This window comes from Gymnoscopelus braueri (assembly GCF_963280865.1).
Source record: "Gymnoscopelus braueri genome assembly, chromosome: 11".
NCBI lineage: Eukaryota > Metazoa > Chordata > Actinopteri > Myctophiformes > Myctophidae > Gymnoscopelus > Gymnoscopelus braueri.
In genome coordinates, this window is record NC_137613.1 from 46,739,998 (window position 1) to 46,758,574 (window position 18,577).

The 18,577-nt window shown below is 42.4% G+C and overlaps 2 protein-coding genes across 2 annotated transcripts in view; one reads left to right on the forward strand and one right to left on the reverse strand.

The window, feature by feature from the left end:
* The window catches only part of zbtb10 (zinc finger and BTB domain containing 10), a 38,395-nt gene extending 32,803 nt beyond the window's left edge, over positions 1–5,592 (reverse strand). Inside the window, exon 1 of the mRNA XM_080442435.1 lies at positions 4,346–5,592. Coding sequence (XP_080298561.1) covers positions 4,346–5,254 — 909 coding nt within the window. The 5' untranslated portion in view covers positions 5,255–5,592. The remainder of the gene's footprint in view (positions 1–4,345) is intronic.
* A 4,525-nt stretch (positions 5,593–10,117) lies between these two features.
* Positions 10,118–18,577, forward strand: part of tpd52 (tumor protein D52) — a 327,212-nt gene continuing 318,752 nt past the window's right edge. The window contains exon 1 of the mRNA XM_080443287.1: positions 10,118–10,232. Within this exon, the coding sequence (XP_080299413.1) occupies positions 10,214–10,232 (19 nt within the window). The 5' untranslated portion in view covers positions 10,118–10,213. The remainder of the gene's footprint in view (positions 10,233–18,577) is intronic.

Here is an 18,577-nt window from a genome sequence, read left to right on the forward strand (position 1 = left end):
TTGGGACGGCTCGCCGACGCCATTGCTTTCACCTTTACCGTTTATCAACCCGAAAAGGAGAAAACGAGACAAGAAGAGAAGCAGAAGAGAGGAGGGGGGGTGGGAGGGGGGGTGGGGGGAGAAAACAGCACAAGACAGCGTCTCAAGAATGGAGAGGACAAACAGTCCCCTTCTTCGGAGAGGGGAGGCCCACATATAACCGCAGCTGCCCTGGTGTGCCCCGACGAACCAGGCCTAATCAAGTTAGCTTTAACCAATGCAGCTGGGGCCTGACTAATGTCAGGAATGGGTGGACGGACGGAACGAAGACGCTGTCCTCGTCCCCCCGTCCGTGTCCCCCCCCCCCTTCCATAATTCTCCCTTTAATGTTACTGGGCTCACAATGCTGCCTAGTTGAGCATACACTGGTGCTCATTATGCTCATTACGCTTAGCCGTAGAGCCTATATGGGGAGCCAGAGAGAACACACCCAACAGATAAGGGCGACTTTGTGTTAAACTTTGACCTTAAACAGAATAGCCTAGAAGTGTTTAGTAAAGAAACAGAAGGGACGTGGTTTTTTTTTGTTGTTCTTTAAAGTCCTTTAGGGTAGATCAAAAAGACTACATAAAAGAATAGAAACCGGTATCAGTATCTCAAATTAAGTTTCACCGACATGAAAAGCAAATCATGTCCAATAGCGTGGCAGAGTTGCCTGCTCTTGTACGCGGAACAAATCCTCAAGAGTTTGTGTCAATCTGTAACTCTGAGAGCCTACAAATGCATTTGTAGGCTCTCAGAGGCTCTGTAGGCTCTCAGAATTAAATTACTTGTGTACTTTATCTCTCAAGCTCTCCGACATGAAGAAGCAGCCATGGGCCAAGCCTGTCAATCCTCGAGCCCGGGGTCCGTGTTGCTAGGGAGGATACACCCAAGCCCCTAATCCCCTAGCTAGCACTTCTCCTTACCAATTAGACGTGTGTACAAGTTAGTGGGATCACTTTAAGTCATTCTGATTAGTGCTCGCGTGTGGGAAGAGGGAAGGGACTCTAAATGTGGAGGCTCAATCCTCTTCACTAACAAATTAGACTCCAATAGTGGAGCAGCCCTGCGTTGTTTTAATTCCCCTGACAGTCCAGATCATGCTCAAGGGGTGCTCGCGTTGGCTCACACAAAACCTACGCGGAAATTCGCTTCGCTCCCCGCTGCCGACGTCGATCGAAAACCACGGCGAAGGACAAATCAAAACAATAACTTACAGGATGCAAATCGATTTCGCTCCTCGCCAGAGTGTAGGGTTCAGATTTAATTTGGTGAACCTTGACCTGAGAATTTATTCACGCAGCGAGCCAATAGAAACACTTGTTTGGAAGCGTTGACCTCTGAGAAAATCCAACATGGAGGAATCCATAATATTGGCGGCCGGGTGTCCCATCAACACCCAGTGTTGTTGTATAATACCACTCTTCCAGATTATTAATTAGGCTACTTCAAAAGGGAAGATGGGTGGTTTGCAGTTAGCCGCGAGACAAAGAGTACATTGACCAGATGAACCCTAGCGTCCCTATTTTGGGGGCGAACGTTCAACACAAATAGCTAATCTACAAGCTCACAATGTGTCACATTGCGACGCATTGTGAGCTTGCACATTGGCTATTTTCAACGAGGAGATTTGGTGAACAGACCAAGTATGTAGACCCATGGGGGACTCCACTCAACGAAGTATATAGGGTTTATGGTTAATGATTTCTTAACCACGTAGCATGGCATCCGTGTCAGTTGCTACACAGATAACCAAACAGCATAAATGTAACATCACATCCCTTTTTTTCGTCATGAAGAGGGTTGGGCAAGTTGAAACTGTGACCGCACCTTTGGGGTTCGAGGTGTCGGCAGTCAATTCCCTGGATCAAAAAGGAGAAAAAGAGCCTTTGACACTGGATTGGTAGGGCAAATTTACAATCCCTGGTTTTACGAGAGGTCACCCAAAGGAGCACCTTTTCAAATGTTGCAGACGTCGCACCGAACGCAATGAACTAAAGAAAGACCGGCATGTCAATAACGTATAACTGCACAAATGTATAACTATGGCTCATTGGGAATATTCCCAATATTTTCATTAACAGATTTTATTGACCCCTCATACTTGGAAGAGCCTCGATCTCAATTTATTGACTGAATGAGAGCCATTCCATCCGAACGAAGGACATATGGATTTATTCCAGCGCACGCAGGGGTGTGGCCTTGATCACAAGATAGGCCTAAAAAAAGGGAGAAAACTACCACCCGTTAAACGGAAATATACGGGTGGTGCGGTCAGGTGATGCCATGAAATTTGTGTCACGGACATCCGTTTCACTCATTCAAGCCTGTACAAAGGCCGTGGATGTAGGCCAGGCAAGCTGTCAGGCTGGAGGCTACATGATTTACTCCTCTCTCTCTCTCCCCCTTTGTCCTGGCCCGGAGAGTGACACACCATCTATGGGGTTTTGGGGAGTCATTGTAGCACAATGCCTCTAATTTAGCTCCCCAAAGGGAGGAGGAGGAGGTTGAAGCGATGTGCCAGAGGCCAGAGGAATGACATGTGAGTCCAGGGCAGGAGGAGCAGCAGAGGCTGTGTGTGTGTGTGGGGGGGGTGTGGGGGTGGGTAGGGGTGCGGTTCCCCAAAGGCTGCTGAGGGTCGGAGAGCCCTTGCCATTGTTGTGACCTCTAGCAGGACTAACAGTCAATAATACAGCTGCTGTGGCAACGAGAGTCATTTGTAGAACAGCTATTACCTGCCATGTAACCACAGCCTATGCAAAAACACTGTTCATCTCCTTATCATGTCCTCCAGGCAAATAAAAACAAGCAACCTATAAGCCCCTTTTGGAACCCTGTATACCTTTTTTTGGGGAAGGCGGTACCACCTTCCCAAATACACAAACAAAGGTATACAGGGTTTCGAAAGGGGCTAGCAACCTTATGAGGCTTTTACCTCCACTTCCACCATTGTGTTAAATAACAGAACAGCCCAGGATGTGTTGCTTGGCAGGTGTCACACACTGCTAGTTTTGACAGGTGACTCATGTGTGGGCAGGGAGGCCCCCTCTGGGTTCCTTTAAATGTTCGTTAACTTGTTTGTAGAGACATTAAAGTGGTCCCTGTGTGCTTTAGCAAGACGGTTAGCTGACATTAGCCTAGCCAGGGGGCTTTCCACCGCCGTCACTGACCCAGTAAGCTAGCCGGTGGTAGCAGAGCAGAGCTAGGTTCAACTTGTTAGCTCAGCTTAGCTTATCTGTCGTTACACGGATAAGTGTGACCTACCGAATTGTGTGACTCCACGGAGGGTTTTCCGATCAAATTCGTTAATGACAGCGACCTAAAACCTCGCAGCATAAACATGTTTCGGGTACTCTTTCACAGTGTACAAGATTATTGTAGTATTCTTGTACACATTCTAATACAAATCCATTAAAACGAGGCCGTTTCAGTGGTTTATAAGCCGGCGTACGTTTAAATATGCCAGCATTTATCACCACAGACTGAGACCTGGCTCTGAGTTATAACAAAACACATTTAATAAAACCTTAAATAGAGCCTCTGACGTTGGTGCAACAGCAAATCATTTAAACATCGACCACTGGACGATGACACTATTTCACGCGTCGCCAATTTCGGCACAACACCTGCTAGCTAAGCTAAGTATATTAGCTAATTAGCCCCGGAAAAGAACGAACCACAAACTCTATCCAACAACGCACTGACTGAACTGGCTTGACTTTTTTAAGAGAAAACAATCATTCCTAAAGCCGGTATAACACTATAAAATCCCACGTTAAATGTTAGCGTGGGGGCGGGGAGGGGGTGCGTTCGTTTTGGTCTCCAGTGGTGTAAAGTAACTGAGTACATTTACTCAAGTACTGTACTTATAAGTCCAATTTCGAGGTATTCTTTTTTACATTACTTGGGTATTTCCAATTTTCTGTACTTTTAAATTCTACTCCACTACATCTCAGAGACAACTATTATACCTTTTCTCCACTACAATAATTCGAAAACTTTAGTCACTAGTTGCTTTGTAGATTTTGATTATTATTACAAAACATACATTAACCACTTCAGCCCCATAGGCTATACATTTCGGCTACTTTCAAATGATTTTTATACATTTGACAACCTGTGAAACGGGACATTCTGCATAATGAGTTCTACTTTTGGTACTTTTTAAGTACATTTTTATACCAATACTTTTGTACTTTTTACACAAGTACATTTTTAATTCTGGATTTTGCCTTGTAACAGAGTACTTGCTAAATCACAGTATTGATACTTTTACTTAAGTTAGTACTCTCCCCCCCAGCACTGTATTGCAGTTCTCACTCACCTGCTTGGTGGGGTCGTTGCGGCCGTGCTCGGAGGACAGGTGGTGCCGGAGCAGCAGGGCCCGCTTGTAGTTCCTGCTGCCCAGGTTGATGTGGTGGCACCACGAGCACGACATGAGCCCCGTCTCCTGCGAGAAGCGCAGCCACGGGAACTCCTGGAGCCACGACGCGTGGAACACCAGCGACTGTTTCTGGAGGAGGTTCAGCGTGGCCGTGGCGGCGGGTCTCATCTCCACCCGGGAGGAGGGGAGAGACGACGACTCTAAGCCCCCCGACGACGGTGGCGACGGCCGATCGTCCTCGGAGCGGGGGTACGGGCTCCGACGACGATCGGCGCCTCCAAGGTCCGCTCCGTCGGCGCTGCTCGGGCCGCCGTTCCCCGTCGACGTCGTCCAGCTCCCCGCTTCCCCTTCCTGATCGTCCTCCCGGGGGGACCGATCGTGATCCCCGTCCTCCTCGACTCCTCCGCCGGCCGCCCAGCAGCTGCTGTTCCCCCCTTCCGGGTCTCGATCGTCCTCCTCCGGTTCCTCCGTGCTGTCCTCCGTGCCGTTATCGTCCTCCGATCCCCCTTCTTGCCTCGACCGGGGTGCCTTCACCCCTGCGTCCCGGTGTTGGTGGTGGTGGTGGGGGTGATGGTGGTGGTGATCGTGGTCCTCGTCTTGGTCTGTCGGCCCCCCGCCGCCGGTGCCGTTCAAGTGTCCCCCCCGATGATCCCCCTGACAGGAGGAGGCCTGGAGGTTCTGGTTGTTGTTGGCCTCCCAGGAGGAGCCGCCGTTCCCCGCGGCCGCCGGGGGGCCACCACCGCCGCCACCGCCGCCGCCGCCGACACGACCCGCCGCCACGGCCGTCGATGATCCACCTCCCCGGAACGCCAGTGACCTGCGGTTCCTCTCGCCTGATCCACCGGACATTTCCCCTCTGTTTTTAACAATAATATATTAAACAATCTGTCCACTTCTTCCTTCTTCTTCTTCTTCCCCCCCTCCTCGATCGTTAACGTCAACCGTCGTTATATTTATATTTTAATATATATGCCAGTGTCTTTAAATAAAAATAAAAAAAATCATCGGAGGAGCGGAGATGGACGGTCGTCGTCGGGTCGTTGCGGGCTTGGATCGCCTTTCGGTTGGTGAGTTATGTAGGTTATGCGGAAATAAATAAAAGGGTTGTGTGTTTTTTTTTTTTTATCGCAGCATAATGAGTGTTTCTGGGTTCTCTGGCTGCTGCGTCCGCGCAGGCCCCGCAGAGGTCGAATGGCAGCGACTCTCTCCCCACAATGCACCTCGCCTTGCACTGAGCCTCCCTCGGCCGGGGATCGGAAAGGAGGGGGTCTGGAGGTGGGGTGTGTGTGGGGGGGGTGGGGGGTGCAGGGAGGGTGCTGCTGGGGAGTGAGGGTGCTGGAGTGGAGGAGGGGTGTTTGGTTGAAAGGAGGAAGACAAAATATATATTTATATATATATTATTAAATTAACAAAGTAAAATAAAAACATATACAGACAGCACCCGTCACCCCAAGGTGGGGTGGAGGGTGCAGGGAGGGTGCTGGGGGTGAGGGTGCTGGAGTGGAGGAGGGGTGGTTGAAAGGAGGAAGACCAAAAAAAAGAAAGAAAGAATATTTAAAAAATACATATATATATATATATACATAATTAAATTATCAACAACATAAAAAAACATGCAGCACCCATGACCCCAATGGTGGGGTGATGGTGGATGCTGGATTTACTATTTCTTTTTTGAAACAGCGAAGGGGGTCTTATATGTCACTGGCTGCCTGGCTTGCATCCATAATTTCCCGGCTTGTTCCTTTTCATCTGTCCTTCTCAACCTCATAAATCCTCACTCCGGGTTGGGGGGGGGGGTTCATGCGCATCTATCATCAGACTGTAAAAAAGGCACCTATCTGGTTTTAGTACATACACTGACTGAAGCCATATCCTTGAGTGTACACCATGTTATACACTCTCAGAGATAGGACACAAATAAATTAACACTGAAGAGTTCATATGTAACCCATGGCAACAGTGTCAGGAGGGGCCATTTTTTTGGGGCCCCTAGTGGCCCCTCCTGTAAAATGCAACCTCAAGCACGGGGGAATTTTGCACCATCATTCTAAAATCTGGGGGGCGTTTTATGGAGAGGTGGGTGCAGTTGTGCAATCAAATTGCAGTGTCTATCAAACTACAGTAACTATATATCAATGTATTATGTGTAGTTTAATTATAAATACAAAATCATTTCAGCAAACAAAACGTATTTGTTGCAAAAAAAACGACTTCTCCCTGAAAAAAATATAAAATAAGATGTTATAGAATGTGTCCTGCACTGACATGCAATACACCACAAGTGCGACAAGTGGTGTTGCGTTTATTCCAATATGGGGATCCTACGCAACTAATATGTGCATTATATGCATTTCTAATGTAAACATGCTAACTGTACATACTGTACCCCAAGTCAAGGTGTGTTTATGTTTTCTAGCACCTAATAATTCCAGTAGGTGGCAGTCTTTCATCTGACCTCTCTCTCTCTCTCTCTCTCTCTCTCTCTCTTTCTATCTGTGTGTGTGTGTGTGTGTGTGTGTGTGTGTGTGTGTGTGTGTGTGTGTGTGTGCGTGTGCGCGTGTGTGTGCGCGTGTGTGTGTGTGTGTGTGTGTGCGTGTGCGTGTGCGCGCGTGTGTGCGTATGTGTGTGTGTGACATAGTTGGGTGTCTAGTTTCAGTGGAGTCCAATTAAGGGCTTTGCACTCAATGTGTGAACAGGGGTGGGATTTAACCATGCATTAGATAATAATAGGATGGGTGCACAGTGCACAGCCTCCCCCAGTGCACCACCATGTCTCAATTCACAGGGGAGCTAATAAGACATGCCTGGTATAATTACTGTCTCTGTTGATGGCATTGCTTATCCGCTCTATACAAACTCAACTCACAGGATCAGACGGAAAGAGAATTGCCATGACAGTAAAGCGTTTGGTTGTTTAACCACTTGAACCCCGAGACCCCCTATTCCGGGGGGAACATACGCCACACATCGCATTTCTGGCGAAGAGATCTGGTGTAGAAGGAAACGAGTGCAGAGCCAACTCAGGTCACCACTTGTTACCATATAGCGTCCCTATTCTGGGGCGAACATTTGGTGAAAATCGCAGATCTACAAGCTCACAAGCGTAGCGTCATGTTGTGACGCGTATTTTCGCGTAAGAGATTTGGTGTAGAGAGGAGGAAAAAAGGAGCGGACCAAGTATAGAACCCTGGGGGACCCTGTTCGGCCTAGTAGGCCTACAATTGGGTTAATCACTATGTAATATCATACTAGGTGAACATTCACCAAAAATAGCAGATCTACAAGCTCTCAATACATCATGTTGTTATGCATTGTGAGCTTATTGATCTGCTATTTTTGATTTGGTGTAGAGGGAAAAAAGGAGTGGGCCAAGGATCGAGCCTGGGGGACCCCGGTCAACTAAGTACATAGGGTTTAAGTGGTTAAGTGGTTAATGCATTTTTCCAAAGGTATATAAACTAATTAGTGAGCCCTGGCTTCCAGTGATTAATCTCTCCCACTGCTATGCCTTGGGCAGTGGTGGAAAGTAACTAAGTATATACTCAAGTACTGTACTTAAGTACAATTGTGAGGTACTTTTACTTTACTTAAGTATTTATTTACATTTTTCAATACTTACATACTTCTACTCCAAATATTCTGGAAATATGTCAGACTAATGTGGCCACTTTTGGTGTGTGTGTGTGTGTGTGTGTGTGTGCTTGCATGCGTGCGTGCGTGCTTGCGTGCATGCGTGTGTGTGTGTGTGCGTGCTGTGCATGCATGTAAGTAAGTGTGTGTGGAGTTTGTGTATTTTTGTATTCAATCGAAAATGTAAGATATACAAACATGAAAGGCAATGTCTATGATACATTTTTAATTCTGCACACAATATGTGCAGAATTTTTTATTCTTTATTTCAGTATTTTTTAATAATAAGGAATTTGACTTGCACTGCAATAAACATGCAACAAATAGAACATAACATGTACACTCTGGTAATCAAAATATGAATATAAATTAATATATGCACATACATAAGGCTACATAATAATAATAATACATTATTGTTGTTGTTGTTAAAAATTGTAATTGAACTATAAAGACCAAATAACAAAAACTGAATCGCAAAATGAATGCAAGGTTTGATACAGTGAGACTCTTGAAGCAGGATGTGTGTACTGTAGCTGTAGACAGTGTTGCCACTATTTGAGAGAGAAATAAGCAACCAGGTTTAGGAAAACAAGCCCAAAAGAAGCAACACAACACTACACAGCACTTTAAACCTATATGCTTTGGTTATTTGAAAATAGCCGATCTACAAGCTCACAACGCGTTGTGACCACCAATTATTACAAGCAACTTTACAGAAAAATAAGCCCAAAGTCGCTTATAATAAGCGGACATGGCAACGCTTGATGTACATACGCTCCAAAGATTGATCCACGTGTTCCTCTGTGTTTACACTCCTACGTGGTGACGTCATAGAGGACCCCACCCCATACGGCGAGCATAGGGTATGTTTTCCCTTGAACGTAACTTGTAAGCCACTATTTTACTCCTATTCATGTTTGACATGACAAAGGTTAGCAACAAAAAAAAACGTGATACACGATGCGTGACATGCATGCGTGAATGTATCTTGAATATGAAAATATATTAAAAATAAATTGGAAAAGTTTGGAATGATGATGATGATAATAATCAGTGGTGGTCGAAGAAGCACTCAGACATTTTACTTAAAGGGCAAGACCACTTTGGTAGAGGTTTGGGTTGTGTAGTTACCTTGCCATGATGTAACTCCAAAGGTGGGAAAGAAATAAAAAATAATTGCTTAGAAATTGATAATTCAAAATATGCTCCTCATTGACTTACATTGTACGGTAAAACTGCTCTCAAAGTCACTCTTTTAGCACAAAAACGAACGCAAACAAAGTTGATTCAGACAATATAGAACATCACCAAACCCAGTACTGTTTTTTTTTTTAAATAAGAATGTCAACTTCCTGTTGATTTTGCCATTTTTAATAAGTTGAAAACCCGTACTGGATCGGCGGATCCGGATCCAGATCTTCAAATAGTAAAATCAACAGGAAGTTGACATTTTTATAAAAAAAACAAACAGTACTGGGTTTGGTGATGTTCTATATTGTCTGAATCAGCTATGTTTGGGTTCATTTATGTGCTAAAAGAGTGACTTTGAGAGCTGTTTTACCATACAATGTAAGTCAATGAGGAGCATATTTAGAATTATCAATTTCTAATCAATGGAGCAATTATTTTTGATTTCTTGCCCACCTTTGGGGTTACATCATGGCAAGGTAACTACACAACCCAAACCTCTACTAAAGTGGTCTTACCCTTTAAGTAAAAGTAGCAATACCACAATATAACAATACTGTGTTACAAGTAAAAGGCCTGTGTTCAAAATGTTACTTGAGTAAAAGTACAAAAGTATTGGCATTAAAATATACTTAAAGTACCAAAGTAAAAGTACTAAAATGTTTGAAAATAGTACAGTACAGTACTTGAGTAAATGTACTTGGTTACTTTACACCACTGATGAGGATGATGATGATGATGATGATGATGATGATGTTTATTATTATTATCATTATTAGCCTTTATCTTTATATTTATATAGCCTTTATATGTTTTCCTTTTCTTTTCTTTCTAATGTGCCTAGGATTATCGTTAGGGCAAAATAAAGTGTCCTATGCACAGAGTCTGGCCATCATCAGCATGTGAGTAGAGAGAGTGGAGATCTGCAGCAGTACCAGTGCAACACAAACTGCAAGCTTTGGACCTTTACAGAACCACAGAACAATGGACGATTCAGAGCAAGGTAATCTATTACATAGATGAAGATTAGTATTAAAACGTACTGATCTATCTAGTTTCATCCTGTCTTAAGTTGTCTCAACTTTGATAACTTTATAAGACCCAGGCTAAAGAAACCATATGTTAACACTTGTCACAGATCGACCAGACACACCATCGTGACAAAGATGAAATGCTTACAGTTATTGTTTGTGCATATGTGTTTATTTATTGCATTATACACGCCTTTATAGGAAAAAGGAAGTTAGATGTATTTCACTGTAACTGTTTGATCACGAGTCAAACGAGGAAGTTGGTTAAGAAAACAAATCACCCAGAAATAATAAAAAATACATTGAAAAGTTAATCTGCATTGAATTACAAGATTCGATTCTTTTCTTAAATGTAAAAATCTCAGCCTTATGTGAAGAACTGACTTACATTAATGATGACAGTTGGTCTGATCAGTGCATTGACAGTTGAACTATGGTTAGTGCTGACTAGAACTGATCAGTGGTGGGAAAAGTACTCAATTGTTTTACTTAAGTAAAAGTATCAATATTGCTATACTGAAATACTCCGTTAAAAGTAAAATTTACTTGAGTGAAAGTGCAAAAGTGTTGGTATCAAAAGGTACTTAAAGTACCAAAAGTATAAGTACTCATTATGCAGGATGTTCCATTTCAGAAGTTTTCTAAATGTATTTAAGTCTTTTAATACATACACTACATAAAATAGCAGATCTACAAGCTCACAACGTGTCGCTTTGCGATGTGTTGTGAGCTTGTAGATCTGCTATTTTCAAATAGCCAAAGTTTAATTAGGACTGAAGTGGTTAATGTATGTTTTGTAATAATAATCAAAATCAATAAAGTAACTAGTAACTAAAGTTTGCATATAATTGTATTGGAATAATTGTACAATATTTGCCTCTGGAGTAGAAGTAAAAGTATTTCAAATTGGAAATACTAAGTAAAAGTACCTCATAATTGTACTTAAGTACAGTACTTGAGTACAAGTACCTAGTTACTTTCCACCATTGGAGTTGACTAGTAGCTGCTGCTGATAGATCATACTCAGTTTGCTGGACACTTGCAGGTTCCAAGCAAAGAAAGTCAGGTTACATAAAGTCAACATTATATTTGGTTCACTTTTCAGACATATTTGGGCAACTTCAAGTTTATTTTTGGGATATTTCTTATCCATGGCTATTGCATATTTGTTCTTGGTGGTAGGAAATTAATCTCGTACATTTGCACCATTGTAACATGTATTACCAAAGTGCAAACTACTAAGTAGTACTCCATGTGGTGGCGAGGATGGGTTTGACCATGTGGTTTGGCCGGGGCATAGAGCACACGTCAGGTTCGGTGTGGGGGCCAAGCAATCTAAACTAGCATCAGTGGTGGAAAAAGTACTCGCATGTTTTACTTAAGTAAAAGTATCAATACTGCAATGTAGAAGTTTAAAAATTTACTTGAAAAAGTACAAAAGTATTGGTATCAAAATGTACTTAAAGTACCAAAAGTAAAAGTACTATAATGTTTGACGCGTTGTGAGCTTGTAGATCGGCTATTTTCAAATAGCCTAGGTATAAAATAGGGCTAAAGTGGTTAATGTATGTCTTATGATGTAATAATGTATATTGCAAAGTAACTATAGTAACTAATGTTTTCAAATATTTGTAGTGGAGTAAAGGCCCAATATTTGCCTCCGAGATGTAGTGGAGTAGAAGTAAAAGTATAGACAATTGGAAATACTCCAGTAAAGTAAAAGTGTACCTTAAAATGGTACTTAAAGGGATAGTTCACCCAAGAAAACTTTGTTTTAATCAATTAGTCACCCCATGGAGACTTGAATTCATGGATGTTTTTTGTTATTGTCGCATGTCTAAGCCAATAATTTGATGACCAGCGGACCGGTAGGCAGCGGTTCCGGTAGGAGACACAAAGGAGACTCTTTGTGTCTCCTACCGGCCATCAAATTATTGGCTTAGGAATGCGACAAAAAATAATAATCCATGAATTCAAGTCTCCATGGGGTGACTAATTGATAGAAAAAAGTCATTTTGGGGGTGAACTATCCCTTTAAGTGCAGTACTTGAAGAAATGTGCTTGGTTACTTTACACCACTGACTAGCATCCTCTTTGCAAGGAAAGGAAGGGGGGGGGGGGGGTGTTGAGCTGTACGATGATGTATATGACCCCGCAGGTAGCGGAGGCCTCCTTCCTGTAGCTGTAGCTCTCCCCTACCTGGGCTGTGTGTGTCCGCACCTGCTGGGAAAGCCATCTGTCTCGTAACACCCATCTGTGCTTATCGGCCCTCTCTCTCTCTCTCTCTCTCTCTCCTCGGCTTCCACGCTCGTTAACCTGCCTTCCCCTACAGCTGCTTTCCAGGCTTTCAAGACTTGTTAGACCTGTGTGTCCAAATGAAAGGTCTGCACGTAAAGCCCTGATACGTATACTTATACAGTAGTTGACTGGGGTTCCCCAGGGCTCCATACTAGGTCCACTAGTACAGTATTTCCCTCTGCACCAAAAGTCTGGGGCGAACTTAAGTCGAAAATAGCCAATCTTCAAGCTCACATTTTGTCCCGTTGCGACGCATTTTGAGCTCGTAGTTCGGTTAATTTCGGCAGAATGTTCGCCCCCCAGACTAAGGATGCTAGTGTCTGCCTTTCTCTACAGCTGCTTGCCAGGAGAGCGCTGTGGAATTTCAAGAATTGTACACATTTGTTCATATATTTATTTAGTCATAAGTTAGACCTTGTGTAACCAAACGAAACCGGCTCTTAAGACCTCGCATCGAGCCAGTCCACCCCCCTGGGTCCGGAACTGCTGTTGTCTTGTGTTTGAATTCCCACATACTTGCAGCGAGGAGGACCTTGTGGGTCTTGCGGAACACGGCAAAATAAAACACAGGCCGGTCTGTTCGCCTTGGGGGGAATGCCAGGTAAACAAGCCTCTCTCGGCCCTGACCTCCTTTCACCGTAGCACTAAGTTCTGTACTTCTACCTTGAGGAATTTCATGAGGGCTTGGTTTCCCCAAAACGTCTGCATTTTGTGTCGAAGGTTATAGTAGAAAAGTTTTGGTGTACGAGAAGAATTGTCTAACAGGCGTGCACGTGAGAAATGATTAGAAGCCTTTTATACTGCATGCTCCTCCCGCACAACTTGAGTTATTCTCGGACACGAGTGTGTCTGAGAAGTTCGATAAATCCTCCAAATGTGATTCCAGCGGTTTATTTCAAGCTCTTGAGCTGTTGCCAAGGTTTTTCCTCACAGTGTCATGGGATGTGTGTCCAACTTTGCTAGTGGTGTTTTTATTCTCGCTCTCTCTCTCTCTTTTTTTGTGTGGATGCAACAGACTGAAGGTCATTTCACTGACACTGCCACACACATTTCAGTACAGGAAGCTAATCTCATGTATATAGTCACGCAGACTATATCCTGTGGTTAACTTGCACGCTATCTTGCTTACCTTGTTGTTCTCCTGTCCTATTAATTCTGTTCCACTTTTTGGCTGTCAAGTAGAAACCTTTTTTTCATGAACAAATGCCCTATTTTATACTTTGTTGTATCACAGTGTCACTCAAATATATATATATTTGTTGAACATTTTGGCCTATTATATCAGGCCCAAAATAGGGATGCCAATTTGAAAGTGGTTAAGTTTTATAAATATTTAGCAATGATTCAATTAAGTATTAATAACTACATTGTATCCATTGGAACACAAGTCCTTTTTTTCCATTTCGTTTTTCAACCGACAGTGACAATATACAACTGGCTTTTTTAGCTAATAGCCTATTCCACCCACATAATATGATCATTATATTTTTATTTGCCAGGTACGTTTGCACACTTTTGTCTCTGTGAATTTGGTGCATTACACTGAAGAGCAACATTAAGAAATATTTTCTCATTACGCTGTCAAATACAGTATAAAGATGCAAATAGTGACTATAAAAGAGCAAGGCTAATATGGGCAATGTTAGTAAATACATTTCAACGATTTCACATAAAAAGGCACATTACGTACGCTGTACATACATACGGTACGCTGAAGAATAGCATACCGTATGAATGTACACACAGGGCAGGCAACCTTTCTTACCAGTTACCACTAGATCTGAAACCGAAGCACTCAAATAGGATTGCTGTTTAGGCTCTTTTATAAGTCCCTGTGTGTCAGTTTAATCAAGATAGTCTTATCAAGGTTCAGCTGATCTGTCCCTTCCTTTTTTTTTGTATTTTTTTATCACCGTCTCGCGTGACAGACGGCATACAATAGAGGCAGAAAAGGAAGACGGAGGATAGCCTATTTTAGCAGCGGAGAATCCAGTGCTTTCAGGCCGCAAAGACTGCTGCTAGTCAGCGGAATTATCAAGGGAATAGGGCCTTTTATTTTCCTCTCCTCTCTGTGTGCTTAGATGACCTTGTTGATAACAAAACACATCTCGCTTTGTTGTTTAGTTTCTCCCCGCTGTGTGCTGTGGTTTCCAGCAGTTACTTGCTGTTGGCCCTACACAGGTCTGTTTTCACAGGACGGTGGGGGGGATGTCTTTCCCTCTGTAGTTCTTGGTACAATGTGTGGAATGTTTGTGTGTGTGTGATGATGAGTGGGGTTTGTGCGATGTGACGTGGAGGACTTGGCTGGTCAGGTGTTGGTGGCGCATGGCCACACCGAGCGGAGCAGACGCTTGTCTGCGTAGTACAGTGAAAAGAGAGTATCTTTAAATGGTTTAATCCTTTCAATCCGGGAACGCATACATGTCATTTTAGATTTCTTTGGCTCTTGGTGCCACGCTATGAGGTTGTATATCTGCTATTTTTGAAAAATCGTGAATTTGTTTGCAAATATTTGAATATATATATTCTTTAAAAAAAAATGTTTTAACTCAAATCTTTGCTTCTGGGGGTCCCCGGAACTAAATATTTTGAGATGGGGGTCTGTGACCAAATACATATCATTGATGTTGTTTGGTTGCTATATCAGTGGTGCTCCAAATGTTTCCATGTCAAGGACCCCCAAAATGATATGTATTTGGCCGCAGACCCCCATCTCAAAATATTTTGGTCCAGGGACCCCCAGAAGCAAATATTGCAGTTAAAAATGTTCACTTTAAAAAAAGATATACTATATTCAAAGATTTGCACAAATTGTCAAGAATTTTCAAAAATAGCAGATCTACAAGCTCATAGTGCGGCACCTTGCCGCGCTATGAGCTTGTAGATCGCTATTTTTGAATAGCCAAAGAAATCTTAAATGACACAGCTGTGTTCCCGGTCTTAATGGATTAATTTTCCACAGACCTTGAGACCAGTTTAATTGTAATGAGCAGAGACGCAGACGCCACCATAAAAAGCTTCAGTTCGTACGTTTTTATGTCACTCCCAATGGAGAGATGTAATTGCAATGATGTCAGCGCATGTAGTGTCCAGTCCGTCACACCGTCTGCTTCAAACAACTTTATTGACATTGTAAAGGTGTTCTATACCCGATACCGGGTTCTAAATGTCTAAATGGACGAGTAGGGAGACAACCTGTCAATCTGTGCAGAATGATGTACTAGTTATATTGTGTTAACATACTCTACCATACAGATTGGTGAAATTAACCCCTTGTTCATTAAAATAAGTCCTGGATTGTAGCTTTAGAGCAGGGGTTTTCAACTGATTTTGACCCAGGGACCACCATCCTGACTAAGAGCAACCTGGGGACCACCACTATTGTGCGTGGTGGGTCCATCATAGACCCACCCCACACAATAGTGGTGGGGGGTTCATGCACCGCAGGGAGCTGGAGAAAATAGCTATAATATCGATATAATATCTAATAAAATACAGTGATTTTGTTTGAATATGATGGAATATGATTAAGGATTACTGTGATTATGGTAAGCTCACATTTCATATCACACACACACACCATACAGTAAGAACTCCTGTAAGTTATTAAAAGTAAAAAAAAAAAAAATGTAATGGCCAGGGACCACCTGCAATACCTCCGCGGACCACCAGTGGTCCGTGGACCACCGGTTGAAAACCCCTGCTTTAGAGCAAGACATTTAGCTATTTAGATTTTTTTTAATTCTTCGGAGCATTTCAGTGCTGTCAAACAGTCTGATTCCCCAATAATCTCCCCCATTGCAGCAATTCTCCCAGGTCAATGGATCCCATGGACATTGTACTGACAGTGGGCCTATGGATCCCTATATTTTCCAAATAGGGTTCTCAGATCAGGCTGTCTGTCTCCAGATGTCTGGCTGTCCTCCATCAGCTGTTTTAATGTGCTTGATCAGCACTAAAGGGGGGTCATGGCCAAAGTTTCTTATTAGATTTGTTAGAGACACAAGCAGCTGTATTGTGCTGTGAGGGCAGCCAGAGGGAATCTGTCCCAGACTGCTGTTTGTCCCCTGAAATGTCATTTCAACCTGGTGTCCCTATTTCGGGCATGTCATTATTGTAAAAACCCTTTCAAAATGGTGAAAATATTTTTAAATAGCAAACTATTTTTGTTTCATTATTCGTTTTTTCATAATGGGGGGCTGCAGCCAGAGGTTATGGCTATTTTAGCTGGCTGTGAGCAAATTCAGATCAATTGCTCCAGCCACTGAGGAGAACCGGGCAGAAGAGATTTTGGGCTCACCGCACAGACAAAGCTTTGGATGTTGAAAACTGTTCATATATTTTCAATAAAAAAAAAAGTGGAAAATGCAATGTGGTGCGTTTTGACGCCATTCATGCCAAACATGAATGTATTATTTTTTATTCATAGCGTTCTAATGTTCAACAACAACAACAGAAACACAGAAATTGTTAATCACAATTTGTTGAGTGACAATTAATCATAAAGTAAAATGTCATAATCGTGACAGCCCTACTCTCAAGTTCTCACCCCAAACCTTTCAAAAGGTTTCTTATCAAGAAAGACTTTTTGCAAATCTTTGAATATATATTCTAAATCCTAACTGTTTAAAAAAAAAACGTACGTTGCTATATCAGTGGTGCTCAAACATTTTCATGTCAAGGACCCCCGAAATGAAATGTATTTGGCTGCGGACCCCCATCTCAAAATAATTTGTTCCAGGGACCCCCAGAAGCAAAGACTTGAGTTACAAATGTTTGCTTTAAATATATATATATATTTAAAGATCTGCAAAAACCTTAAAGACTTTTCAAAAATAGCAGATCTACAAGCTTGTAGCGTGGCACTCGCTGCTGCGTTTTGAGCTTATAGATCTGCTATTTCCACTATTTTTGACATTTAAAAAAATATATATGACATTTTTTAACATGGAATTGATTATGACGATTAATTATGCAAAAACAATTGCGATTATATAAAATAATTGCGATTAGATGATTATGTAATAATTGCGACAGGCCTAGCTGAAGGTGTTCTTCTGAGCTGAAAGCGGAAGTCGCCCCGGCTACACACATGCGTTCCCGGTTGTAATATTTGTTGCTGTTTTGTGTGCATGTATATGCAGGGGCCTGTGTAGTAACTTATGGCAAAGTCATATATTACTTCAGTCAAAGCTATTGTCACATCACAGGTACACAGGTGTAAAGAAGTGGATGCAATTAGTTTTTGTGCAAGCTCCATCATCTTTGTTGTTTTCAGAAAGAGAAAGAGAGGAGGGGGGGATGGACAGGAAGAGCAAGGAGAAAATATATCAAACGTTAAATAGAAACATGTCAAGGATAGCCACAAAGAAAATAAATAAAAAAATATCTAGTACATATACACGTAGCGTAATCCAGTTGAACAGTATGTACATGAGGTTAGACATAAGGTGCATAATATATTTAGACACAAAGGTGGTAGCACTTCGGTATAGGTGCCCAAAGCAGCATGTCTATATCTGTCGATCGATCGATCGATGTTGTACTATACCATTAGGTTTTAGAGGCTACAGCTTAATCATTGTTCCAATGAAGTGGATTCAGTTCTTAAAGAAGCTGGCTAAACGGGTTGTATTGTAGGCCTAACATCACTTTTTGAGAACAGGGGGGGGGGGGGGGTGGCTAAGTAATATAATGAGTAACATAACTAATTATACTTTTAATAATTAGTAATCAGTAAAGAGTAACTTATTACAGTTCCTGATTAACTTGTCCGACACTCTTGATCCTGAAGCAAGCTACAGTGCATTGCCATGGTCATTTAAGGCAGCATAAGTTATTCTTCATTCCTAAGGAAGGATGTCTGTTATAGATTCTGTGTGAAGCAGTTAAAATGTATTTGCAGGCTTCTCTGAGTCATGCAATTAAAGTGATTGCCGATGCACATATCATACACTTGGATATTTTATTATTCAAGTAATTGAATATTCTTGAATAGCCGAAATATAAAATAATAATA